Consider the following 24,036-nt stretch of genomic DNA (forward strand, 5'->3'; position numbering starts at 1 on the left):
GTAGGACACAGTAGTTTCAGTCATAATTCAGCCTGGTTTAAGAGAGTATCACTGGCTAAAGTAGACTATCTTGATAGTTTTTAATAGTGTCCTTAAATTATCATCTTTCATTATGTCCTTCAGAATAACTTTCCTGTTTCTTCTTAAGTATCTGTGAACACCAATAAGTAACATTTAAGCCTTATTTGTAAATGAACATTGTCCCTGATGATAACACCTTTTATCTCTTATACTATTATTTAGTAAATGTTACTGAATTTACTTTGATACAGGAAACATCTCTTTTGTTGAAATAGCTCTAGTTAAGTAATTTAGGAAGACCTCTAGTCTCCTGAATCACTCATGTTAAGATATCCAGTGGCTGGGGCGCCTGGGTGGCTCAGTGGGTTAAAGCCTCTGCCTTCGGCTCAGGTCATGATCCCAGGATCCTGGGATCAAGCCCCACATTGGGCTCTCTGTTCAACAGGGAGCCTGCTTCCCCCCAAACCTCTGCCTACTTGTGATCTCTCTCTCTCTGTCAAATAAATAAATAAAATCTTAAAAAAAAAAATATCTAGTGGCTTTTAAGAGTTTAAATTTCTGGAATGCCATACCAAGAGAAAAGTGAATAAATAAAAAATAATTATATGTAAGATAACTACTTATAAAATATTTTTCTAAATCACAAATTTTAACTAAATGGTTTGCAATTTATAGATGGATCAAACTATCTAGGAAACCTAGAGTTGGTTTTTGTTTATTTGTTTGTTTTTTTGGTTGCCTATTGGAGCAAAAAAAAATTCAGGTAGTAAACACTTCCTTCCAGTGTGAGTATTCACTATAATAATGTGATCTTTAGACTACTGCTCTGCACATGTATTTGTATTTGATCACACTGTCCTGTGACTTGCAGTTTTTACTCACCTGTATATCATGAGTATCCTTCCACATCAATATATATGACTTTATACCATTTTTTAAAAACCTGCGTAGGATCACATAACCTGTATTTCTAAAATTAAATTTATTTAATTCTTCTGTGAGACTGTAGTTGGACAAAGAATTATTTCAAGGAATGTCTTTCTATAAATACCCTTGACAGCTTAGGAATGAAGGGTAGTCTGAAGTGGAATTTTTCAGTCACCAGGAATACTTATTTAAAAATATAAGTGCTGGGACGCCTGGGTGGCTCAGTTGGTTAAGCAGCTGCCTTCGGCTCAGGTCATGATCCCAGCGTCCTGGGATCGAGTCCCACATCGGGCTCCTTGCTCCGCAGGGAGCCTGCTTCTCCCTCTGACTCTGCCTTCCACTCTGTCTGCCTGTGCTCGCTCTCACTCTCTCTCTCTTACAAATAAATAAATAAAATCTTTAAAAAAAAATATAAGTGCTGCCGATTTTCTCTTCACAGAGTTGAACTGAGTTATAGTCAAAGTGCTAAAAGAAACTTTGCAGGACTTTAAAAATTAAATTAGAGGAACAGTACCTACATGTACCTTATTAGATATATGTAGATGTTATATGGGAAATAATATCTTTTAGAGTGGAAGGACAAATGGGTAAACCCAATTAAATGACTGAAACTAATTTTCAAGTTGGGATAGGAACTGTTTGCTTCTTGTGCTTGATTGATATCCTGGTTTTGTTTGGTGTTCTGTGGGAATTTGAAATGGTAGGTCTCATCTTTCAGTCCCCTGCTTCCTAAATTCATGTAATCTCACAAAAGCAAGGTTTATTTAAAACATATTAATAAAAAATCAGCTATTATAGTTCATAAAGATGACTTATTCTCTCTTGAAAATATTTTTGCTAAATTAGATTTTTAATCATAATAAGTTCAAGAGCACTTTTGTTGCCCATGTAATGTTTTTATTCACTAACTGCCCTAATTTATTACTCCTGTAAATTCATTATACAATATAATAGGATAATAAGTAATAATAAAATGTTTAGAGACATGGAAAGTATAAGCATTATTTTTACCTTTAATGACCTGTGGCATGACATACCATGCTGTGAGTATGGTTTAATATATGGCAATTAAGCAAATACAGTTTTTTATTGAATGGAAAATAATATTTTGAAAGAAAAATCTCATTGTTTTATATTGAAAATTCTAGTTATATACTGCTGTACTTATAATCCTAAAATCACAGAGGTAGACAAACCCATAATATTTTCTAAGATGAATTAAAGGAATAGCCAGCTATCTCTTCCTATCCCCATCAGATTTAGAATAAGAAAGTTGAAATCCTTCCACTCCTGTAGCAAAAAACTGTCACTGCTGTTAAAGGAAATACATTCCCAACAGAGACATATTATATAACTTTTATATGATATATAAAAGTTATATATAAAAAGTTAAAAAACACAATATATAACATATTATATGAACATTCTTTCTTAAGGTATGGAAGTTATTTCCTGGACTTCTCATGGTCTACTGAGAAGCATACCCCCAATTTGGGTGATTTTATTTCTATTGACCATGGTAGGTTTCTGTGAATTAAAAATATGTAACTATTTTATTTTAATGGTGACAGTTGAAATACTGCAATGAAATATGAAAGTCACAGTTCTTGAAACCTACTTACTTTAGTATTATAAAGTGGAGTAGAGAATATTATCCTAAGAAAAATTTTCTTTGTGATATGTATGGGGTATGTTCTAATTCTTAGTAGTAATTATTTATGTGTATTAGAATTAAGCAAATTCTTGACAGTGCCAGGTGAGAATAAAATAAATAAGCAGACTTAGCTCAAGAAATTTCAAAACTTAAGAGATTCTTCTGGTACTAGATCTTTTTGTAACTGTCTCTAGTCAGCTTCAGTTTTATTGTTGTATAAAACACATTTCTTAAACTTCAGTGTTTGGTTAAACATACACCAAGTCTAACTCGAGATTTCAATTCATGTAAGCTTTAGCATTCTGGGAGGGAGAAATAGTTTTGAATAACCATTTTTATTTATTTAGAGAAAAGTAACAACTTTCAAGATCGTAGTCAAATGCAGTTTGCCAAGTGTGTTCTATTACTGCTTTTTTGGGATGTTTGAATTTAAATTAGTTGATATTTATGTGGTTGCCTTTTGTGGCACTTGCAAATATCACACATAGTTTTAATGTATGGCAATTACTTTTTACAGTGGTTTTTAATAAGCATTCAAAAATATTTATTACATTATTTTTACTTCTGCATTTGATGATTCATGAGTTTTTGTTCATTTCTCTTTAAAATATGTTTATGTAAAACCAGAATCTTTTTTATGAAAATAATTCTCTTTTGTAGTTTTGTTACACTTCATGCTTAACTGAACAATTGCCAAAGTTTGTGGAGGAACTGGCTCACAGTGATGAGGCATTCAGTTCTTTAAAGACTGGTCATTTAAAAAGATTTTAAATATAATTATCATTAGTATAAACTCCGTATTAGTAAGAGATCTTTTTCTTAAATTAGTCAGAATTCCAGTAGGAAAATTAAAATTAAAACAAGGGAATATCTGTTTCTAGTTTTTAGTAAGGATTGTGATCATTTATGCTATAAAAATGTGTGTGTGTGTGTGTGTGTATGTGTGTATGTGTGTGTGTACTATATCTACAAGTTTCTTTGTCAAGGCTTTTGAAGTGTGGTTGGTTAATAAGTATACGTACCATTCTTTGTAGTACTAGTGACATAGCATTGAAGAAGCCAGAAAATTTGAGCCGCTAAGCCATAATTTTAATTAATGTCTGTCACTTTATGTTAGAAATTTTAATGGAAATAATTATTGTGGAAGAAGGAGAGTTGTTAGAAAATTTTTTTCTTTCCTAACTAGGAAAGAAAAAGCCCCATCCTTGGAATTTCCAAGAGGTGTGGAAAACTTTGGGGGAGGAAGTTGGGCTTTAGTTGAATTGCATACCTGGTCATGTGTTTGTGGTGTCAGCACTGTGATGATATATATAAAAATACCACTGCCTCACCCTGCGCCTAACACTGCAATGGAGAAGACAACAGGTGACATTAAGTTTTTTTGTTGTTGTTTCTTTCAGCATTGGTTCACCAAATTGCCACCTGTGTTAACATTTGAATTGTCAAGATTTGAATTCAATCAGGCATTGGGAAGACCAGAAAAAATCCACAACAAATTAGAATTTCCTCAGGTGTTGTATCTGGACAGGTATGGTTTGGTATACAGCATGACTTAGTTTTGAGACTAAGTAACTTAGTGAAGAATTATTACTGTTAGAGAAAAAAATTTGCTTAATTTCTTTAGAATTAATCTTTAATTCTTTAGAATAAATCTTTACTTTTTTAATATGTCTAATACTATTTGTCAAGGAAAATGGAGTTCTCTTTCTATTTAGAAAAGTATAGTTACTGGGAATAATGTATCAAGGAAGTTAAAAAGTTTATTTTTATATCAGTATTGCAACTGTAAGAATTTTAAGGAATCCTCTTCCTGTGTTGTCTGATATCTCACTGTACTATTTCCATGGTACTTAAAGTGTAATGTTGTCATTTTTCTTTTTCCTGATAGATACATGCACAGAAACAGAGAAATAACAAGAATAAAGAGGGAAGAAATCAAGAGACTTAAAGATTACCTTACAGTATTACAACAAAGACTAGAAAGGTATTATAACTTTTATGAAATTATGAACTAACTCTAGGAAGTCATATTTTTGTGACCATCTGGAATCTTTCATTTTAAATTTGCTTTGGGTGATTTATAATTCTAGTAGTAATCACTCTGGATCATATTTTGCTTGAATAAGTTTTAGTTCTGAGTTTTGTTAAAAACTAAAATAATTCATAGTTGGCATTAGTGATTATTTTAGTGTTTAAAATTATGTATTTTCATTGCTTACTGGTAATGCTCATGGTGCTGAAAAGAGAAAGTTAAACTAATCTTAAAAAAAAAAAAATCCCCAAAAAGGGCCATCTGACTGGCTCAGTCAGTAGAACTTCCAACTCTTGATCTCTGGGTTGTGTTGTGAGTTGAAGCCCCACATTGGGTGAAGAAATTACTTTAAAAAACAAAACAGAGGGTATGTGCTTTGGTGAGTGCTGTGAAGTGTGTAAACCTGGTGAGTCACAGACCTGTACCCCTGGGGATAAAAATATATGTTTATAAAAAATAAAAAATTAAAAAAAAAAACAAAAACAAAAAACAAAACAAAGTTAAACTAACCTAAATTTTAAGGTTTCTTCTTGTATGAAATTAAACATAACTCTTGAGGTTTCCATTAAAATGAATGGTGACTGAGTTTTTCTCCTTGATACAGAAAATACAAACTCACATGCCTACTAGGGCCTCATGGAGACTTTATAAGAAGGGAAGCAAGTCATGTATAAGCTGGTGGGCAACGGGAGCCTAGAGAGCATATCCCTGTGGAGAGGGAGAGCCTGCCATCTGTACTAGCTGGCGATATCATGTGTGACACCACATATGAATCTCTCTCCCTGCTTTTGAGAGCTTCCCAAAAGACGCTGGAATCTAGATAGTCAAATGTTCTGTAATTCAGACAGGTCTATGGGCTGAAATGTGGCCTGAGAGATCCCAGTTTGCAACCTCTAATTAATTTATATTTTAGTATTTGTTTTAGTGTAAATTTGAAAATTAATAGCCCCAAACTTTTTAAATAAAAATAATGTGTTATATTTCAATAATTTTTATTTCTAAACATTTTTTAAAAGATTTTATTTATTTATCTGTCAGAGAGAGAGCCCAAGCAGGCAGTGGCAGGCAGAGGCAGAGAGAGAAGCAGGCTCCCAACTGAGCAAGGAACCTGATGCAGGACTTGATCCCAGGACCCTAGGATTATGACCTGAGCCGAAGGCAGCTGCTCAACTGACTGAGCCACCCAGGCTTCCCAGTAATTTTTATTTCTAAAAGGTATCATTAATCATATTAAAAACTAGTCACCTGGGGCACCTGGGTGGCTCAGTGGCTTTAGCCTCTGCTTTTGGCTCGGGGCATGATCTCAGGGTCCTGGGATCAAGCCCCACATTGGGCTCTCTGCTCAGCAGGAAGCCTGCTTCCCTCTCTCTCTCTGCCTGCCTCTCTGCCTACTTGTGATCTCTCTCTCTGTCACATCAGTAAAATCTTAAAAAAACAAACAAACAAAAACTGATCAGTAAAAGGTAGGGAGGACAGTATTAGTTACCATCCTAATCATGAGACCAGATGACATCTAAAAATAAAAACAGTCTCAGGAAATGGAGCTGTCAGTTTTCATTTTCCTATTGGGTTACACCTTAGAGCAGCATTTAAAATTTATAACAGTGTGCAGACACATTTAGTTGTAATCAACTTTGTTTTCCGTAATTTGGAGAATATTTAAATTATTTCTTGAATGTATCTTCAGTTTCAACACCTTCATTTGAAAACAAAATTAATTGCATTGTTTAGGAAGATTTATTAAAGTGTTTCTATCATGTTTTATAACAGTTATTAAAAACAACCAAATGTGCTTTATATACAACTGAAAAAAGCATTTATACATTTTATGGTTAACAGATATTTAAGCTACGGTTCGGGGCCCAAACGATTCCCTTTGGTAGATGTTCTACAGTACGCACTGGAATTTGCTTCAAGTAAACCTGTTTGTACGTCTCCCATTGATGATATTGATGCTAGCTCCCCACCTAGTGGTTCCACAGCACAGACATTACCAAGGTAAAAAGTTGTCCTGATTCAAGAGCCCGCTATGTTACTTGTATTACTTGTAATAATTGATAAATTGATAAAACCTTTAAAGAGGGTTTTATAAAATGTACATTGTGATTTATTTTAGTGAACTCTGAAAAATATTAAATTCACTTACAAGATTATATATCTTCTGGGTGCTTATTTCACTGTTTCAGCAGATTTTATGGTTGTGAATTGGCATTTTCATCATATTTTTTTCTGTTCCAAATTACTGTTATTTTGGTTTAGATTTCCACTTTTTATCCATGAAAATATTATGAAGTTGGTTTTTCCTATAATGTAAGCTGATAAGTATTATGTAATTCTACATAAGATTTATTGAAATGATTAAGCCATTTCTTCTGTAAAGCCACAATTTCATCCTGATAATAATGTATTCCTCATATGTTAAGAATCTCAGGAGGGGGGTGGGAAGGATGGGGTGGCTGGGTGATAGACATTGGGGAGAGTATGTACTGTGGTGAGTGCTGTGAATTGTGTAAGACTGATGAATCACAGACCTGTACCCCTGAAACAAATAATGCATTATATATTAATAAAATAGAAATCTCATTAGATATTAAATTAATCCACGTATTTCTCTCTCTTTTTTTAAAGGCCTTTTTGAAATTACAAGCCAATTTAATGCTATGTGTTTGGCACAATTTTTGTCTAGAGCATCCACTTGGAAAGTTTAATAATAAATATTTTATGCCTTAAAAATACAGCACAACAGAACAAGGAGCCCCTTCTTCAGAACTGCCAAGCACATCACCTACATCAATAGCGGCCATTTCAGCGAGATCAGTGATACATAAACCATTCACCCAATCTCGGATACCCCCAGACTTGCCCATGCATCCAGCACCAAGGCACATAACAGAGGAAGAACTTTCTGTGCTAGAAAGCTGTTTACATCGCTGGAGGACAGAAATAGAAAATGACACCAGAGGTAAGAAGCTTCTCACAGCATAGCTACCGTCCCCTCAGATAGATAGGTAGACTATGAAAATCGAGATGGGAAATGACCTTTGGACTTCAGATGTAAATGTTATAACTTATTTTTTATTTTTTGTTTTTTACAAGAGAAACTAGCCTGACTACCTGTGTTTTGATCTTATTATCACATTCAGAGAGAACAACAGATTTCCTCTGGACTACTTAGTTGATTAATGACATAGCAGATGGTCTGATTTTCTCATTTAGTGCTCTAAATTTATATCAAACTGGTATTCACAGCTACTCTATTGGTGAAAGCTCATACAATTAAATTGTGTATTTTATCAATTATGTCCTCCTTCTAATGTTTGTGTCATGAGTTAAAGTGATAAAATTTTTTTCAGATTCAAGAATTAGAAATGTAAATGCTATTTATTTATTTTAAAGACTTTATTTACTTATTTGAGAGAGAGAGAGATTGAGCAGCAGGAGGGGCAGAGGGAGAGGGAGAAGCAGACTGCCTGCTGAGCAGGGAGCCCAATGCTGGGCTGGATCCCAGGACCCTGAGATCATGACCTGAGCCAAAGCTTAACCAACTGAGCCAGCTAGGCACCCCAGAAATGTGAATTTTAATTTTAAATCTCCTCTAACAGAGATTTCCAAATATAATCTGAGAGCTCAGTGCCAGTCTGTAATGTGTATTAACTGGCATGTAGCAAAATAAGAAAAATAAGGACAATGCCCTGCTGGGTGTGAGAGGACACGTGTGTGTATATGTGCTGGTGTTAAGTTGCCATCTGGCCGTTGTTTGAAGGAACTCTCCTTTATTCTGAAATTATATCTTTGCTACTTTGCTGTGTTAAAATGTCCTTTTTTCTTTTTTTAAATGACGTGATTTTAATATTACATGGTAGATTTTATTATAATTTTTCCTTACATGGCAAAATATAATATCCTTTATTGTCAACCAATTTTATCCTAATTTTTTTCTATGAAAAAAAGAAAAATCTAGGAGCTGTTCTTTTATACCAAAAGACTGGAATTATTTTAAGCAATATGAATGGTTGGATTTTAAATGCTCAACTTGACTCATTATAGGCAATATGTAAATAAAGAGCAGTCCTAATGTAATATAATGTAGTATAATAACATAAATAGGGCATGACGGCAACTAACAATTAGCACCAGTAGCTGTAAATGTTTCCCTTAGTTATTTTTCATATGTAAGGGAGCATTTTTACATTTTTACATTTGAATTCACTAGTGAACATTTATTGAGCACACTGTGTTTCCTGAACACTGTACTAGGTAAATAATTTTCTACTGGACTCAGCAGGTTGTGTTTGTTGCTTTAAGATGACATTCTGAAGGGTGAAGCTAGGAAACTTTTGACACCAAGGCAGGGACATTGAGGGAGGAAAGAAATGAACAGATATGATCTACTCTTTAGAGAAAGCTGACAGGAGGTGAGAGAGAAAGAGAGAATTAGGGACGATTCCCCAGCAGTTCCTCCTGCTGGTATGAATAGACAGAATGTACTTTGGAAAAGGGCAGACTGGTGGGTGAGCAGGTCCCCAACTCAGGGGAGAAAGTAGGAATAAGATGAATCCACTTTTGGCCATTTTAAGTTTGAGGAACTTGAAAGACATTCATCCGATAAGGGTTTGAGCCTTAATACCTCATACTTTGGACCATAGTAATGCAATGAACTGGGTAAGATTTTCCTTGGAATATTGATTTCCTCTCTTTTATTCCTGTTATCAGCTGTTAGCATTATTTTTTAAACTATTGTATAATATCCCTGCATCTGAGTAGCATGTAATTTTTTATACTGCAGATAGTCACTCCAAATAGTGCTGGCCTATATACATATTGACACACTTGTTTGAGTAGGATATATTCTTAGAAGTGTCATTTCTGGTGCAAAGTGTATATATTTTAAATTTTAACTGTTGTAAAATTTTCCCTCCAAAACATTGAACCAGTTTTTATTCCCACTAACAGTATAGACAAGTCTGTCTCCCAATGTCCTCCTTAGCCTTGGGTACTTTTTAAATTGTGGTAGCCTGAACATTGAAAAGAATGGTATGTTAGTGTCAGTGTCTTAATTTGCATTTCCTTAATTATGAGTGAAATATTATGAGTGAAATATTCTATAAATTTCTTGTGACATTCACCCATTTTTTTTATATCGAACCATTTATTGTTCTCTTACTGCTCAATAGAAACTTCGACATTATGGGTATTAACCTGTTGCCTGTAGTGTATGCTGTAGATAATTTCTTACTCGTCTTTGTTATTTGACTTTTTTTGGTGTTGGTTTTGTTTTGTTTTTATAATACAGATTTTCTTAAGTTTGGGGAGAGAGTCTTTTTACTTTAGGGTTACTGGCTCTTCTGTCAGGCTTAGAAAAAGGTCTTTTCCCACTCTGAAGTTACTAATATTTTTTCATAGTCTTCCACGGTTTCTTCCTGATTCTTTTCAGTAGCTTCACAGTATAGGTTATACTGTAATTTAACTATTTCCATAACCATATCCATTTAACCATTTAATAGGTATTTAGATTGTATCTAATTTTTAAATTATTACAGGCAATATAACAGTAATTTTGTAGAATGGATTTCTGCTGAAAGTAGAAGTAATAAGTTATGGGAGTTGCAACATTATTTCTGTTGGTGATTGTGGTAGATTTTTATTCAGTGACATATATGTTGATAGAAAGTTTGTGGCAAAGTTATTTCATAGTTTTCCTATTTTATATAAATATGTAAGGGGCTTTCTGTTACATTTTTGTTGAAACTTTCCTTTGTAGATTTGAACAAAGTTCACTTTTACAGACAGTGCATTCTCTAAGTGAATCATATTTGTTTTGGTTTTTAGTTATGCACTGGTGCATATATTTTATTAAGAAGAACGATATTTTGTCTTATATGGACTCCATATAGTAATGTTTCCAAGAACAGTTTTAGGAATTTTTCCTTATTCCTCTAACATATTGATAGGAAAACTATTAGTTCCTATCTTATGTCTAGTAGAAGCATACTTGATGATAATCATGTTAAATAATATCTTCTATCCTTAGATTTGCAGGAAAGCATATCCAGAATCCATCGAACAATTGAACTAATGTACTCTGACAAATCTATGATCCAAGTAAGTTAATTAAGTTTTAAGTTGGTAAGTCCTGTCAAAATTATTTATGTATTTTTGTTTGTATGATTAACCTAATTCTTAAGCTAATTTTTCTTAATGTTTTGTTATAAAATTGCTGATTTTAAAGATTCCATATTAATATTTCCCACATTGAGTTGTATTCTCATAATTATTGTTTACTTTTAAAAATTATTTTACAGTAAAACTTAGCAAAGAATTTTCAGAAAATCCTATGGGAGAAATTATATGGCTGTTTGAGGATATTAAGATGGGGGGGAAGTATAGGACTCAGTTACATTTTAACTTTTGGTGTACATTATGTAGGCCATATTGCTAATTCAGTCATCAAGTTATAATTGGGAAGGTTTAGACAAATCATGTGCTATATTTAAAATATTCATCATAAGTCTTCATTTGAAAGAAACACATTTTTAAAGTCTCAAAAATCATCCTACTTATACACCTGCTTTACATGTCATTAGCTTATTTATCTCCTCCCCCTTTTTATTTCATAGTGTAATTTTTTCAAAATTTTAGTCACAGCCAGTTTTCTATGGAATTCTTCAAACAGACAATTTATGGGTTTCATGGAATTTGGTATTAATGGACTACTTAACTGTGACTTAACTCTTCTGTTTTCATATTTAGGTTCCTTATCGCTTACATGCTGTTTTAGTTCATGAAGGCCAAGCTAATGCCGGGCACTACTGGGCATATATTTTTGATCATCGTGAAAACAGGTGGATGAAGTACAATGATATTGCTGTGACAAAATCATCATGGGAAGAGCTAGTGAGGGACTCTTTTGGTGGTTATAGAAATGCCAGTGCATACTGTTTAATGTACATAAATGATAAGGCACAATTCTTAATAAAAGGTAAGAACATGAAATATATAGGGTAGTTTTTAAACTATTTTTAAATAAGTAACTCTTTTATGTGACTCCAGTCTCTGGTGTGATTAGTTAAGTGTAATTGACTCAGAGGGTGATGGTTATGATTAGGAAGTGTGCTGGCTTATTCTAAGAAACTGGAATTAGGAGTAATCAGGACTGACAATTAGAATATATTTTGTATTCAAAGTTAACTATTTAGTAACTATTATAAAATGCAAATCTGACCTATTTATCCTCACTAAAATCCCTTTTAAGGACCGCATGATGCACTGACTCATACTTAAGCTCCTTAACCTACTGTATAAGGCCTGCTTATCCATGCACTTTGAGTTTTCTTTTAATTTTTAATATTGATTTGTTAAATGGTAATAATTCATACTTTAAATCCCATTTGAAATGCATCCTATTTTGAGCTTTGCATTTTTCCTTTAATTCTTAATTTTATATTAGTTTTTGAAATATGATTTGCAGAGGAGTTAAATAAAGAAACTGGGCAGGCTCTTGTTGGAATAGAAACATTACCACCGGATTTAAAAGATTTTGTTGAAGAAGACAACCAGCGATTTGAGAAAGAGCTAGAAGAATGGGATGCACAACTTGCCCAGAAAGCTTTGCAGGAAAAACTTTTAGCATCTCAGAAGCTGAGGGAGTCAGAGTCTTCTGTAACAACAGGTTAGTACATTTTGATTAAATTGTATTTTACTACCTATATATTTATTATTGATATTTATTATAAAAATAAGTATGCTTATTTTAAAAAGAACTTTAAAGTATGAAGAAGACAGTAAAAATCATCTGAAAGTCCATCACTCTTGAGTTGCCACAGTTAACAGTTTAGTTGACCACTTTGCTAGGCACTGCTGCATATATAAATGCCTTTTCAAGTTAAATGAGATAATTCTGCTACCTCTTTCTCTACCTATCCTGCCCATTTTGATTGGGCCTGACTCTTCTTGACCAAAAGCTTACAAAAGCCATGAAAACCGGAAAGTAATCCAAACCTTTTCACTAAAGTTATCAAGAGAGTGAACTTCAATAACTTCCCATTTGAACAAAATAGCACTATTGGTCTATCTGTATATATATTGTATAATACTTTATGTAATATTTTGTGTAATTATGCTAGTACTATAGAGCAGTTATTTGATTTTTTCAGGATCTTTAAGTTTAAAAAATTAGCTGAAATTATGTATTTTAATATTTTAAAATATTCTAAAGTTATTAGCTGATGAAATCAATGAAATGTTTAAACACAATACAAAACTAAATATGTCCTAGCGAAAGTGAAAATAAATGTCTTCTGATTTTTTTAAAAGATTACTTCCATCATCACAGAGTAGTTAATATTTTAGGGCAACATATTTTCTACTGTAAAAAAGTGCTATTTCTCTGTTGTAGTTGGAGGAATGAGAAGAGATAAACAGATATTTTTGTCAAACTCATCCTTCCGCTTTAAAACTCAGTGGATCTTTTTGAATGGCCTTTTTATGCAACATTTGCTTGTTTTGTTTTTATTTTTTAAGAAAGCCTTGTAGATGTTTGCCTTATTTCATCTTTTACAGACCATTTCTCAAACAGCATTACTTAGGTGAATTTTAGTGTTATCATTTTAACTTTATAAGAAATTATTCTCTCAATGGAAGATGAGAGAATATTCCATTACCAATGTGGTTTTGGAATAAAATAGGACACACAGATCTGTCCAGACTTGGTAACTTGTTTTCATGGAAATTGATTAGGTGAGTCCTTGATCTTGATGTTAAGAGGCATTCATTCACAATTTTTAAAAGACCAAGATAATGGTATTATATCAACAAAGATACCAATATTATAATACTTAAATGCAATATAGTATATCTGAATACCACCATCTTAGTGTGGTAAGCTCTACCATGAGGCAGGACTATATTTTTTTCCATACATTAAGAGCCACGTGTAGACCACATGAATAGTAATTTCATAGTAATACAATTTCTTTAGAGTGACTTTGTCTACTTCCATAGGAAATGACTCGATAGATATCAAGAGACAAGAGATTTTTGTGCTCAAATCACAGTATATACATTATAGTTCTTTTCATTTTTGAGCTAGTTCCATCCCTTTGTGATTTCATCCTTTGTCTTCTGTACATATTCTTCTCAAACCAATTCCCAGAACTTACCCCAGTGGAGCTACTTTGTTATACTTCCACTGACTTTTATGTACACCATTTGCCTGTGGCTGTTCTTATCTTACTAGTGGCAGGATGTGGATGCTTGATTATCGCAAGTGATAGTGGTACGTACCTAAGCACTCAGATGAAGGTGAACCCTACATTTTTGGATAAGCTGCAACTGTATTCTTGGCTCACTTAGATTTTGTGGCACCAACATATTAAGTGCTATATGGTGTCCTTCTCTTCATCTTGTCTCTCACAAGACTAAATTTACAGACTTAATATATTTTATTTTTGTTCAAACTAATACACAGTCCCCATTAATATTCCTGTCTGACAGGACTAGCCAACTTTGCCCTGCCATTTACATCTATATAAAAGGCCACATATATATGCCCCATACCCTTTATCTTGATTAATACTTCCTACCATATACTTTAAATGCTGTTTTGTGATTTAAAAAATACAGAAGTAGGTATTAGACATATATTTTCACATCTTTCTTTTTAGTTTAAAAACAATACTTGGGGATGGAGATGTATTTCTGAGAGGAATCAAAATAACTAAAAAATAAGGAGACAGAAATGGTCAACTCACATATAACTATTATGATAATTATCTTCCAGCCTGGGTTTTTAGAAAGCAGTGGCAGTAACTGCCTCAATTGGAAATGCTGTGTCCCGTGTGGAACTGCTAGAAGCACACACTTTGAGTTTGTAGGAATAGAATGTGCTAAGTCTATACGTTTGGGGAGTGAGATTATTGTTTAAAAGATTGGTTTCTATTACTATATTATTTTATATATCCTATTAAGAAGTCCCTCCTCTGTTGCAGGGCAGTTTAACCCAGTTGTATAAGGGAATTCCTTGATGTTTATTGGAACCACTTATCTCCCCATGCATTAGTGGAGGAATTTTACTTTAATGCCCATGTCATTTTCTTATTTCTCTTCACAGTTCCCATAGTAATTTGCTCAATTTGGTATAATATTTTCACCATATGAAAGAGACCCTATATTTAAATCTCACAGGTGTGCACTAGTATTATGAGTGACTAGTGGAAGTAATACAAGGAAATCTTGTTCATAAAATTCATCAGTGATTTTTCTTTCCTTGCAAATCTTCTCAATAAAACTTTAATACAAGAACTATTAAAATCAGTTTCTTCTGAGTGATAATCCAAATAAGAATTTTGATTTATATAGTAGTATTTAAATGAGTCTTTGCACCACTTCTGCTTACATGTGACCAAGAAATCCATAGACCTCTCCTCTCTAGAACCATTCCTTGTCTTATCGAAACTAAGTAATAAATGATGGGACCAAAGTTATTTGATCCTTTTCATGCTACCTCCTTAAACCTGCTTACAGCAAAGAAAAACTTACCTGAACTCTTAGGTTTAGAAATCCGTTCAGCAGTTCTTTACTATGGTGTATATGGTCTATGCCTAGGAGTTTTTTGTGAGTATAAGCAGCACACCCCACCTAAGTCAGATCACCCAAAACTTAGCTGGGATCAGAACCTCTGAAGGAAGGGTCCAGAATATATATCTTTAAAAAGATCTTCAGATAGTTCAGAGATGTACCTCTGGGTAAACAGTATGGCTCCAGGCTATATTTATAAAACAGATTATTCAGAAGGAGAGAAGAGCTTTGCACTTTTACTTGTGTTTCACCTATCCTTATTCAAATACTTCTTTAAAAGATTTACTTATTTGTTTGAGAGAGCACAAGTGAGGGGGGAGGGTGAAGGAGAGAGAACCACAAGCCAACTTGCTTGCTGACTGTATCACCCAGGCACCCCTAAAAACTATTTTTTTTAATTTAAATTTTAGTAGTTAACATGCAGTACAATATTGTTTGGGGAAAATTGTTGAAGTCCTCATAACCCGTGAAGCATACCTGATTTTTATTTTATTTTATTTTATTTATTTGACAGACAGAGATCACAAGTAGGCAGAGAGACAGGCAGAGACAGAGAGAGGAGGAAGCAGGCTCCTCGCCAAGAGGAGAGCCCGATGCGGGAGAGGAGAGCCCGAGGTGGAGAGCCCGATGCTGGGCTTGATCCCAGCACCCTGGGATCATGACCTGAGCCGAAGGCAGAGGCTTTAACCCACTGAGCCACCCAGGTGCCCCCCCCCACCGATTTTTTTTTTAAAGGTAAAAAAAAACAAGGTAAATAGGTTAATATGGGTATAGAGTGCATTCCGTAAGATTTCATTAATTTGTCTAGAGGGGTTTTGTAGAATTGGCTCTAGGACTTCTCTACAGATGCTGTCTACAAGTTATAAACAAGCCGATTTTCCAGGAAAATACAGCTGGTTCCTGAAAATAAGACCTGGTAGAATGAATAATATTCTCAGTATTCTCAAGTTCCTTTAAAGCAGGGACTGAGTGATGTTCTTATTTATATTTTCAGAATCTACATAATAAATGACATATGGTAGATGACCCTTGAATGTTTTCTGAATTGAATTCATTTCCTATGGAGATTCCAATAATGAGTTTCCTAGAAATAATCCTCATTATATGGGAATACTAACATTTTTAAAAGTCTAGCCAAAATAATGATACGTTAGAGAAGCAGGCTAAAAATGTGTGGTACAGATGTAACTCTGCCTAGGTATATTTTAGGCTTAACTCTGGTTCTTAAGCTTCTGCCCCTCACATTCCCACAATTCTGTTTATACCGTTTCTCTCGTGACTCTATGTAGCGAGCCTACCATGGCTCTTTATAGGCCGCTTCTGGGGACTTGTTGATTTTAAATACATTTCTAGAAATGAATGTTCTGCATATTTTTGAAATAATTTTCTTTAAATATTCTTCTAAGTGTGAATGTAATAAGACTCATCAGTAAGGCAAGGTATTAAATATTTCTGAAAGAGGAGATGTTGCTCCTTTTTTTTTTTTTTTTTTTTTAAATAGTAGATTTAAGATCGTAGATTTAAGATCCCAAGTGTGGGGTTGGGTTAACTGGGTGAGGGCATTAAGGAAGGCACGTGAGAGGTTCCTGGGTGGTTAAGTGTCTGCCTTCAGCTCAGGTCATGGTCCCAGGGTCTTGGGATTGAGCCCTGTATTGGGCTCCCTGTTCAGTGGAGAACCTGCTTCTCCCTCTCCCTCAGCTGCTCCCCCTGCTTGTGCTCTCTTTCTCTATCAAATAACTAAATAAGTTATATATATACATATATATATATGTAAAGGGCATGTGATGTGATGAACAACTGATGAATTATTGAACATCTGAAACTAATGATGTACTCTATCTCGGCTAATTGAATTTAAGTGTTTTTTTTTTTTTTTTTTAAAGGAAAAAAACAGATCCTTATGCTGTAACAGAAAGCTAATTGGTTATTGGGGTATCTCTCCTCTTAAAATGTTGAAGAGCATAACCAGGAAATACACATAGGTAGAACACTCCCAAGCCCTCCCAACCCCTTACTCAATGTGAAGGTGGACCAAAGAAGCAGGTTCAGAGTACCTGTAGCATGTTGGGTCTTCTTTAATGGCCAGATAGGTGAATGAAATACTTAACGTCAAGAACTTAGAGCACGGCTGGAAAATCTCTTATGTGCAGGATAACCACTTAAAAATCTCAGTGATGTACCCATAGGACAAATAGATGATGTGAAAGATACTTTAGATGCAGGGATATTACATACCTCTGTAGAAAATTGGTAATCTCCAGCTGTATTCCACATGGAAGCCTGAAGAATATATTAAGCTTGAGGGACCAATTAGTGTATAAAGGGTCAATTAGAACACAGATAAAGAAAATAGTGTGGTCTCTATTAATTGAATTCCTACTCTTTATAGCAGGCCAGCAGTGATGAGACTTATGTAGGGTTACAGGATGAACAAAAAACCTTGTATGTATTTACAGACACACAAAGCCAAACTCTTTGTGCTCTTGTTTTTAACAAAGTGGAAATTCCCTACATGTACAATATGTAGAGATGAGTTACATGAGCCTTCCGTACAGAAGAACAAAGTCTAACCAGTAAAAATTATATTGACACAAAAAAGTTTGTTATGTTAAAAACAGTATATTCAGAATAATTCTTTTTCTTTATAAAATGTGGGTAAAGTCTGGAAATATATAATACTAAAAATATTAGTAGTACTTCTCTCTAGAGTGAAAGAACTTTTTATTTTCCTCATTTTGGTTATTTGTTCCAGTAAACATATTTTTTATGTTTACATAAAATGAAGATACAAAATGAAGATAAAACCTCTTTTCTTTTTCATAAGGATCATGTATTATAATTTGACTCCCTTGTATTTCTTCCACATCTACTTCCCTGTGAATACTTTGTTTTATATAAACCATATTATTCCCCATGACTCTTGCTTGTGAGGACCTTTCCTATCTTTATAGCATCTCATGAAGCATCCATCATTTAAAAAATATCCCCTGATGATGAGTTTTCTTGAAATTTTGCCTGGTCTTTAAGAACTTTCTCATATCCCGAAGTCTTTATGAGTCCCCCTAATATTACCTCTGTGGCAGCTATTATCTTATTTCCTCTTAATCCCAACTATTCTCACTACCACATTTATGTTGTACTTATATTTTGGTTTATTTACCAAATAAAGCCTCATTAATAAGAATTTTATAATCTTCTGTCTGTCTTTTTGGTAGCCTTTTACATGTGCTAGTCCTTCTGCCTGGAATTTCCTTTCTCATTTCCAAGATAGTCCTCTCTACACATTCTTCAAGATTTAGCTCAGTTGGCATTTATTCTAGGAAACCTTTCCTAACATACAACAGCATCCCAAGTGTATGTATTGGGCCCACAGTGCTTCTGTAGAACCTTGTGTGTGACTCTGTTGCTGCATTCAATACTTTGTATTGTAATGGAGTATATATTTATCTGATTTTATTGGGAGTTCTTAAAGTGAGTGAATTTTATGTCAGTTTTTTTCATTGCTAATATAAACAGCCCAGGCTCAATAAACATGCTGGGTAAGGTTTGGGTTTTTGTTTCTGAACTCCCAGATGTTAAATCTTTGTAGGTTCACCTAGGCTCTGTATAACACCACTCAAATGTAAGTTCCCTGGAATGTTACATACACAAAGAAAACTCTAGAAGAAATAGTTCTGTTGTATGACATTTAGCAAGATCATTCAACATTACCCATAAGGTTTTTAGGCTCAAATCCCTATGTGGAAGGGAATCTTAACACTGGGGACCTAAGATATATTTGACTGTGTAACAAAATTACTTTTGTTCCTAAGGAGTTATTTTACATAGACTGTTGATGTTTCGGTGTGTTAGACCAGTGCCAGACTAGATGGATTTCTTGGCCCTCGTTGCATTAAGTTCTACAATCACCTAGAGGAATAGTCTAAAATTTTCTTCACCTTATCCATCATACAGGGCACTGAAAGAATATTGCAGTGTAAAGTCAAGAAATACAGAAATAAGGGCATTCGACTTCTTTAAACTTCCCTCCTATCATATAGATTGTAAGCATTTTCCTTGTCATAGTGTATTTTACCTCCGTCATCCCAGTTATACATGCCAAAAACTTAAGTCATCTTCACATCAGCCTCCAAAAGCTTTGTGTTCAAAATACATCTTCAGTATTACTAATTCTCCCTACCTCTCTTGCTGCCTCTGTTGTCCAAAAGCACCACCATCTCTTGCTTATACCACTCTGGTACCTTCTAGTACTTTCACTGACCTCTGGTTTTACTTTCCTCTCTAATCCATTCTCCCCCCCCCCCCCGTTTTTTTTTAACTTGCCACATTGCGGGGTGCCTGGATGGCTCAAGTCAGTTGACCATCTGCCTTCTGCTCAGGTCACGATCTCAGAGTCCTGAGTTCGAGCCCTGCATTAGGCTCCATTCCCAGCAGAGAGTCGGCTTCTCCCTCTCATTTTCACCCTCCTCCCTCCTAGTGCTCTCTCTCTTTCTCTCTGTCTCACATAAATGAACACAATCTTCACCCCCCCTAGAAAAAACCTTGCCACATTGCTATTGTATTTAAAACATTTATTTACTTCCTTTTACCCTTAAAACTTTTTATTAGAGTCAAAGGTCCTTTGATTTTGCCCCTATCATCTCTTGCTGTATCTCTCCTCTTACACTATATTCCAGCCACACTGGCCTTTTTTCAGATCATCATTCCATCAAGGAATGGGATGATCGACCTACCATCCTTCTGCTAAAAGGTCAATTTATCTCATATTCCATAATCTGAGTTGCCCCTCCCCCCTTTTATTCCTAGCATGTATTGTTATAATATTGTCACAGTTCATATGTGTGATTCTTTGGTTAATTACATTCTCCATACTTTAAACTTCATGGGGTGAGAGATTGGCTTTGTTCACACTGGGGAGTCCCATTGTCTAGCCTAGTGCCTGGCACATAGTTAAATACTTAACTAAAATTTATTGGATGGATGTACTACCATGCATATGTGTTGAAATTATAGTATTTCTTTTCAAATAATATTTCACTTTGAAAGTTTTTTTTTTTTTTTTAAATCAAATATTGAAAAGGGTAGCATTAGCCCTGTTGTATCAAGCCAGTTGATTTGGAAGGGCTCACCTAACCAATCCCAGTAACACTATAGAACATTTTAGTGTACTTTATTATTCTTTCTATCCATTACTTTTTGTTCCATTAAGTTATCATGTGCTTCTTATATGCTAATTGTTGAAGAAACAGCAACACAAGAAGGAGATAGTATCCCTACTTTTGAGATTCTTAGTCTAGCAGGGGATATGGGCTTGAAACAAATACAGTAGTAGTTAAGTCATAATTGTGGTAAAGTGCTATTAAAAAGAAGAAATAAGTTACTTTAGAGCAGTGGTTCTCATTTCAGAGTGATTTTGCCCCCCAGGGGACATTTGACAAACTGAAGACATTTCCAGTTGTCACATCTGGAGGGACAGTACCACTTGCATCTAGAGGGAAGATGCCAGGTGCACGGGACCACTCCACACCAAGGAATCAGAATGATCTAAAATGTCAGTAGTGCCAAGAACCTGAGAAACTCTGCTCTAAAATTGGTGTAATTAGGAATACTTTCGTATGGAATTGGTATTTAAACAAAAAGACATATAGAAGTTCTTAGTTGGGAGACTGAGAGTAGGTTGAATATATAGGCAGAGGGAAGAAAACGTGGAAAGATCTAAAGGTTGAGAGGGAAAAACCTCTTTTTTGTGAATTAGATAACCTGAAAAAGGAGAGCAAAGAGCAAAGGATACAAAGTTATGTTGGAGAGAAAGGCAGAGGCCGACTTATATAAAGCATTTGGGGTTGTGGATAAAACATCTAGTGGGACATTCAGAGTACATTGTTGCCTTGGTGTGTCTGAGCTCAGAGCCTAGATGATAGATAAAACTTTGAGAGTTCTTTGCAAGGATGGTATTTGAAGTTTTGAATTTGTTAGTATTGGTTTGTCAGGTTGTAATTGTTTTTCCTCTTACAACACTCAATTACCAGGGCAGGTTTGGAAAAAATAGGTCGATCAGGTTCATTCAGGGTTAGGTTTGTTCAGGGAGGTGTGAAAAAGGATTTTGTGGCCAGAGAAATAGCTACTGTGTACTCTGTGGAAACTCAGACCAGGATTGTTATACAAACGAAATGTTTGTTTGTTTGTTTGTTTCTTTCTTTCTTTCCTTTCTTTCTCTCTTTCTTTAATGCTGATGATACTCCAAAATGAGATTTTTGGTATTTATCATGACAGAAAAATTTGCTACGAATTTCTAACCATAGACTATGAGAAAATGAGTATTTTCTTCAGTAATTGACTACTCTTGAACCTGATTTTGAGGAGGGAGGTTAAATTCTGGGGTAGGTGCTATATGTTGAGCGATATATTAAATAAAAGTAAAATTGGTTACTCTCTAACTTTGAATTAGCATTAAATAACAGATTCATCTTAGACAGCTCTCTGTGATTTGTATTAGACGTACAACTGATTCTTTTCTTATGAAGCACAAGCAGGAGAACCAGAATATCTAGAGCAGCCGTCAAGAAGTGATTTCTCAAAGCACTTGAAAGAAGAAACTATTCGAATAATTACCAAGGCATCACATGAGCATGAAGATAAAAGTCCTGAAACAGTTTTGCAGTCGGTAAGAACTTTTCTTTGAGCTCTGGGAGCATAGCCATCTTCATGACATTTCCAGCAGTGTCTCAGAGAGCAGCCTGCATGGGAGTCAGGGGAGACAGGGCCAAGGGCAGAAACTAATGTTAACATGATCAAGGACAGTGCTGTCACCTAACCCTCAGGCTGGAGCTTCCTCAAGCTTAAGTTTTTAATGCTGCCTTTTTCCCCCCCTTCAAGGATATGTTTATTTATTTTGAGAGGGAGTGCTTCAGTGCCCAAGCAGCACGGGGAGGTTGGGGTGGGGGGGGCAGAGGGAAAGAGAGAATCCTCAACCAGAATCCCTCTGGGCGCAGAGCCCCATTTAGGGGTCAGTCCCAGGGTCCTGGGATCATGACCTGAGCCAAAATCAAGAGCTGGCAGCTTAACTGACTGAGGTGCCTAAAAGTGCTTCTTTTTTCAAAAAAATTTCTCTATTCCTGTTAGGGGCTGATGAAAAATCATAATCATAGTCTAAATTGATCATTTGATTTGGAACTTAAGAGAAGTACAAAATTTAGCATTATTTTCTTTTCCCCTCACCCCTTCCCTCTATCTTTAGTCTTACTACATTGGAGTAGTTGGGAATATAAGATAGTAATTTTCATTGTCCCATGGAATATGTTTAATAGTAAATATTAGAAGTTCTAGGTTCGAGTATTATTAGCAGGATAAATGTGATCTTGCAAAGTGGTTTATGTGTATTTCAGTAGTGTCCAAACAGAATTGTCCTTATAACCTTCCTGTGTTGTAGCTCTTGAATTGTATGTTTTTATAGCAATAAATTGAGTACATTGGTATTGTACTGTGTTTTCAGTGCATATGACCTTCTGAGAGATGCTATTTCAAGAATTTCATCTTACAAAAACATTCACTTGCTATAGTCACTTTTTTATTAGTAAGCACAAGCGGCTATAATGCAGGTTACTTGATAGCTAATTTTAGTATTTGAAGATTACCTACCTAGAGAACTAAAGGGAACAGGTCACACAATTTTTCTGTTTCTTATTTTCTTAAGATTTTATTTATTTATTTGAGAGAAAGAGAGATTGAGAGAACAAGTGGGAGGAGGGGCAGAAGGAGAAGCAGGCTCTTTGCGGTCTGGGAGCCTGATGTAGGACTTGATGCCAGGACCCTGGGATCATGACCTGTGCTGAAGGTGCTTAACTACTGAGCCACCTGGGTGCCCAGGACATACATGCAGTTTTCCAGCACAGTTTTCTACTTCGTGAACTTAATCTCAACAAAAACCTGCTAATTGCAATGAGGTCTTTAATGTGATAGGATCTTGATTAAGAAAAATGTTCAATTAATGAGGTATTCTGTTATGTTTTGATGAGTGAAATAATCAGAATTACTTTTTTTAAAAAGATTTTATTTATTTGACAGACAAAGATCACAAGTAGGCAGAGGGGCAGGCAGAGAGAGGGGGAAGCAGTATTCCTGATGAGCAGAGGGCCCATTGCGGGGCTTGATCCCAGGACCCTGGGGTCATAACCCGAGTCGAAGGCAGAGACTTTACCCCACTGAGCCACCCAGGTGTCCCCAGAAATACTTTTTTATTTCACTTCCTATATGAAAATTTTTGATTATATCATCTTACTATAAAAATGTTTTAATATAGGTTTTCTTTTTATTATTCCAAATTTTGCAAATGTCCTGGAGATTATAAATGAGCTTAAGATGAACCCTTGCTAACTCTATTCTAAAGCATGCCTGGAAAATGTTTCTTGTAATATATCTGAGATGTCTAACTTCTTGGGGAGTGGTAGAAGAAGAAAACTTAGGGAGCTAGAAAGGGCAGAGAAGTAGATGCAACTACTGGTCTAAAAATGTAATTGCTTGGCTTTTTGCTAATTAGGAATTTTATTTTTAAAGCCTATGTTATGGTTAATAAGTATCATCCTTTTAACTGTAACTAGAAAGCCAAAGGTATTATTTAGCTTAATATAGAAACGTGATTTGTTTAGTTTGTGTAATCATGTATAACATAAATTTGCAGGTAAATTTGCAAATATATATTTTACACATAACATTTATATGTATAATATATATCATATACATAACTAATATATATATAATATAATGCGAATATCATAAGCCTATAATCTACTTCACCTTTACTTGAGAAAGGAGAATAACATTGAGAGAA

General features: G+C 34.7%; 1 protein-coding gene across 2 annotated transcripts in view; it reads left to right on the plus strand.

Annotated features, from left to right (window-relative positions):
- USP25 (ubiquitin specific peptidase 25) overlaps positions 1–24,036 on the plus strand; it is a 132,532-nt gene that overhangs the window by 79,870 nt on the left and 28,626 nt on the right. For both annotated transcript variants that reach the window (XM_059392170.1, XM_059392171.1), the window contains exons 11-18: positions 4,003–4,130; positions 4,491–4,586; positions 6,474–6,632; positions 7,373–7,596; positions 10,666–10,736; positions 11,385–11,613; positions 12,103–12,303; positions 21,734–21,873. In XM_059392170.1, coding sequence (XP_059248153.1) covers positions 4,003–4,130; positions 4,491–4,586; positions 6,474–6,632; positions 7,373–7,596; positions 10,666–10,736; positions 11,385–11,613; positions 12,103–12,303; positions 21,734–21,873 — 1,248 coding nt within the window. The remainder of the gene's footprint in view (positions 1–4,002; positions 4,131–4,490; positions 4,587–6,473; positions 6,633–7,372; positions 7,597–10,665; positions 10,737–11,384; positions 11,614–12,102; positions 12,304–21,733; positions 21,874–24,036) is intronic.

This window comes from Mustela nigripes, chromosome 2 (assembly GCF_022355385.1).
Source record: "Mustela nigripes isolate SB6536 chromosome 2, MUSNIG.SB6536, whole genome shotgun sequence".
NCBI lineage: Eukaryota > Metazoa > Chordata > Mammalia > Carnivora > Mustelidae > Mustela > Mustela nigripes.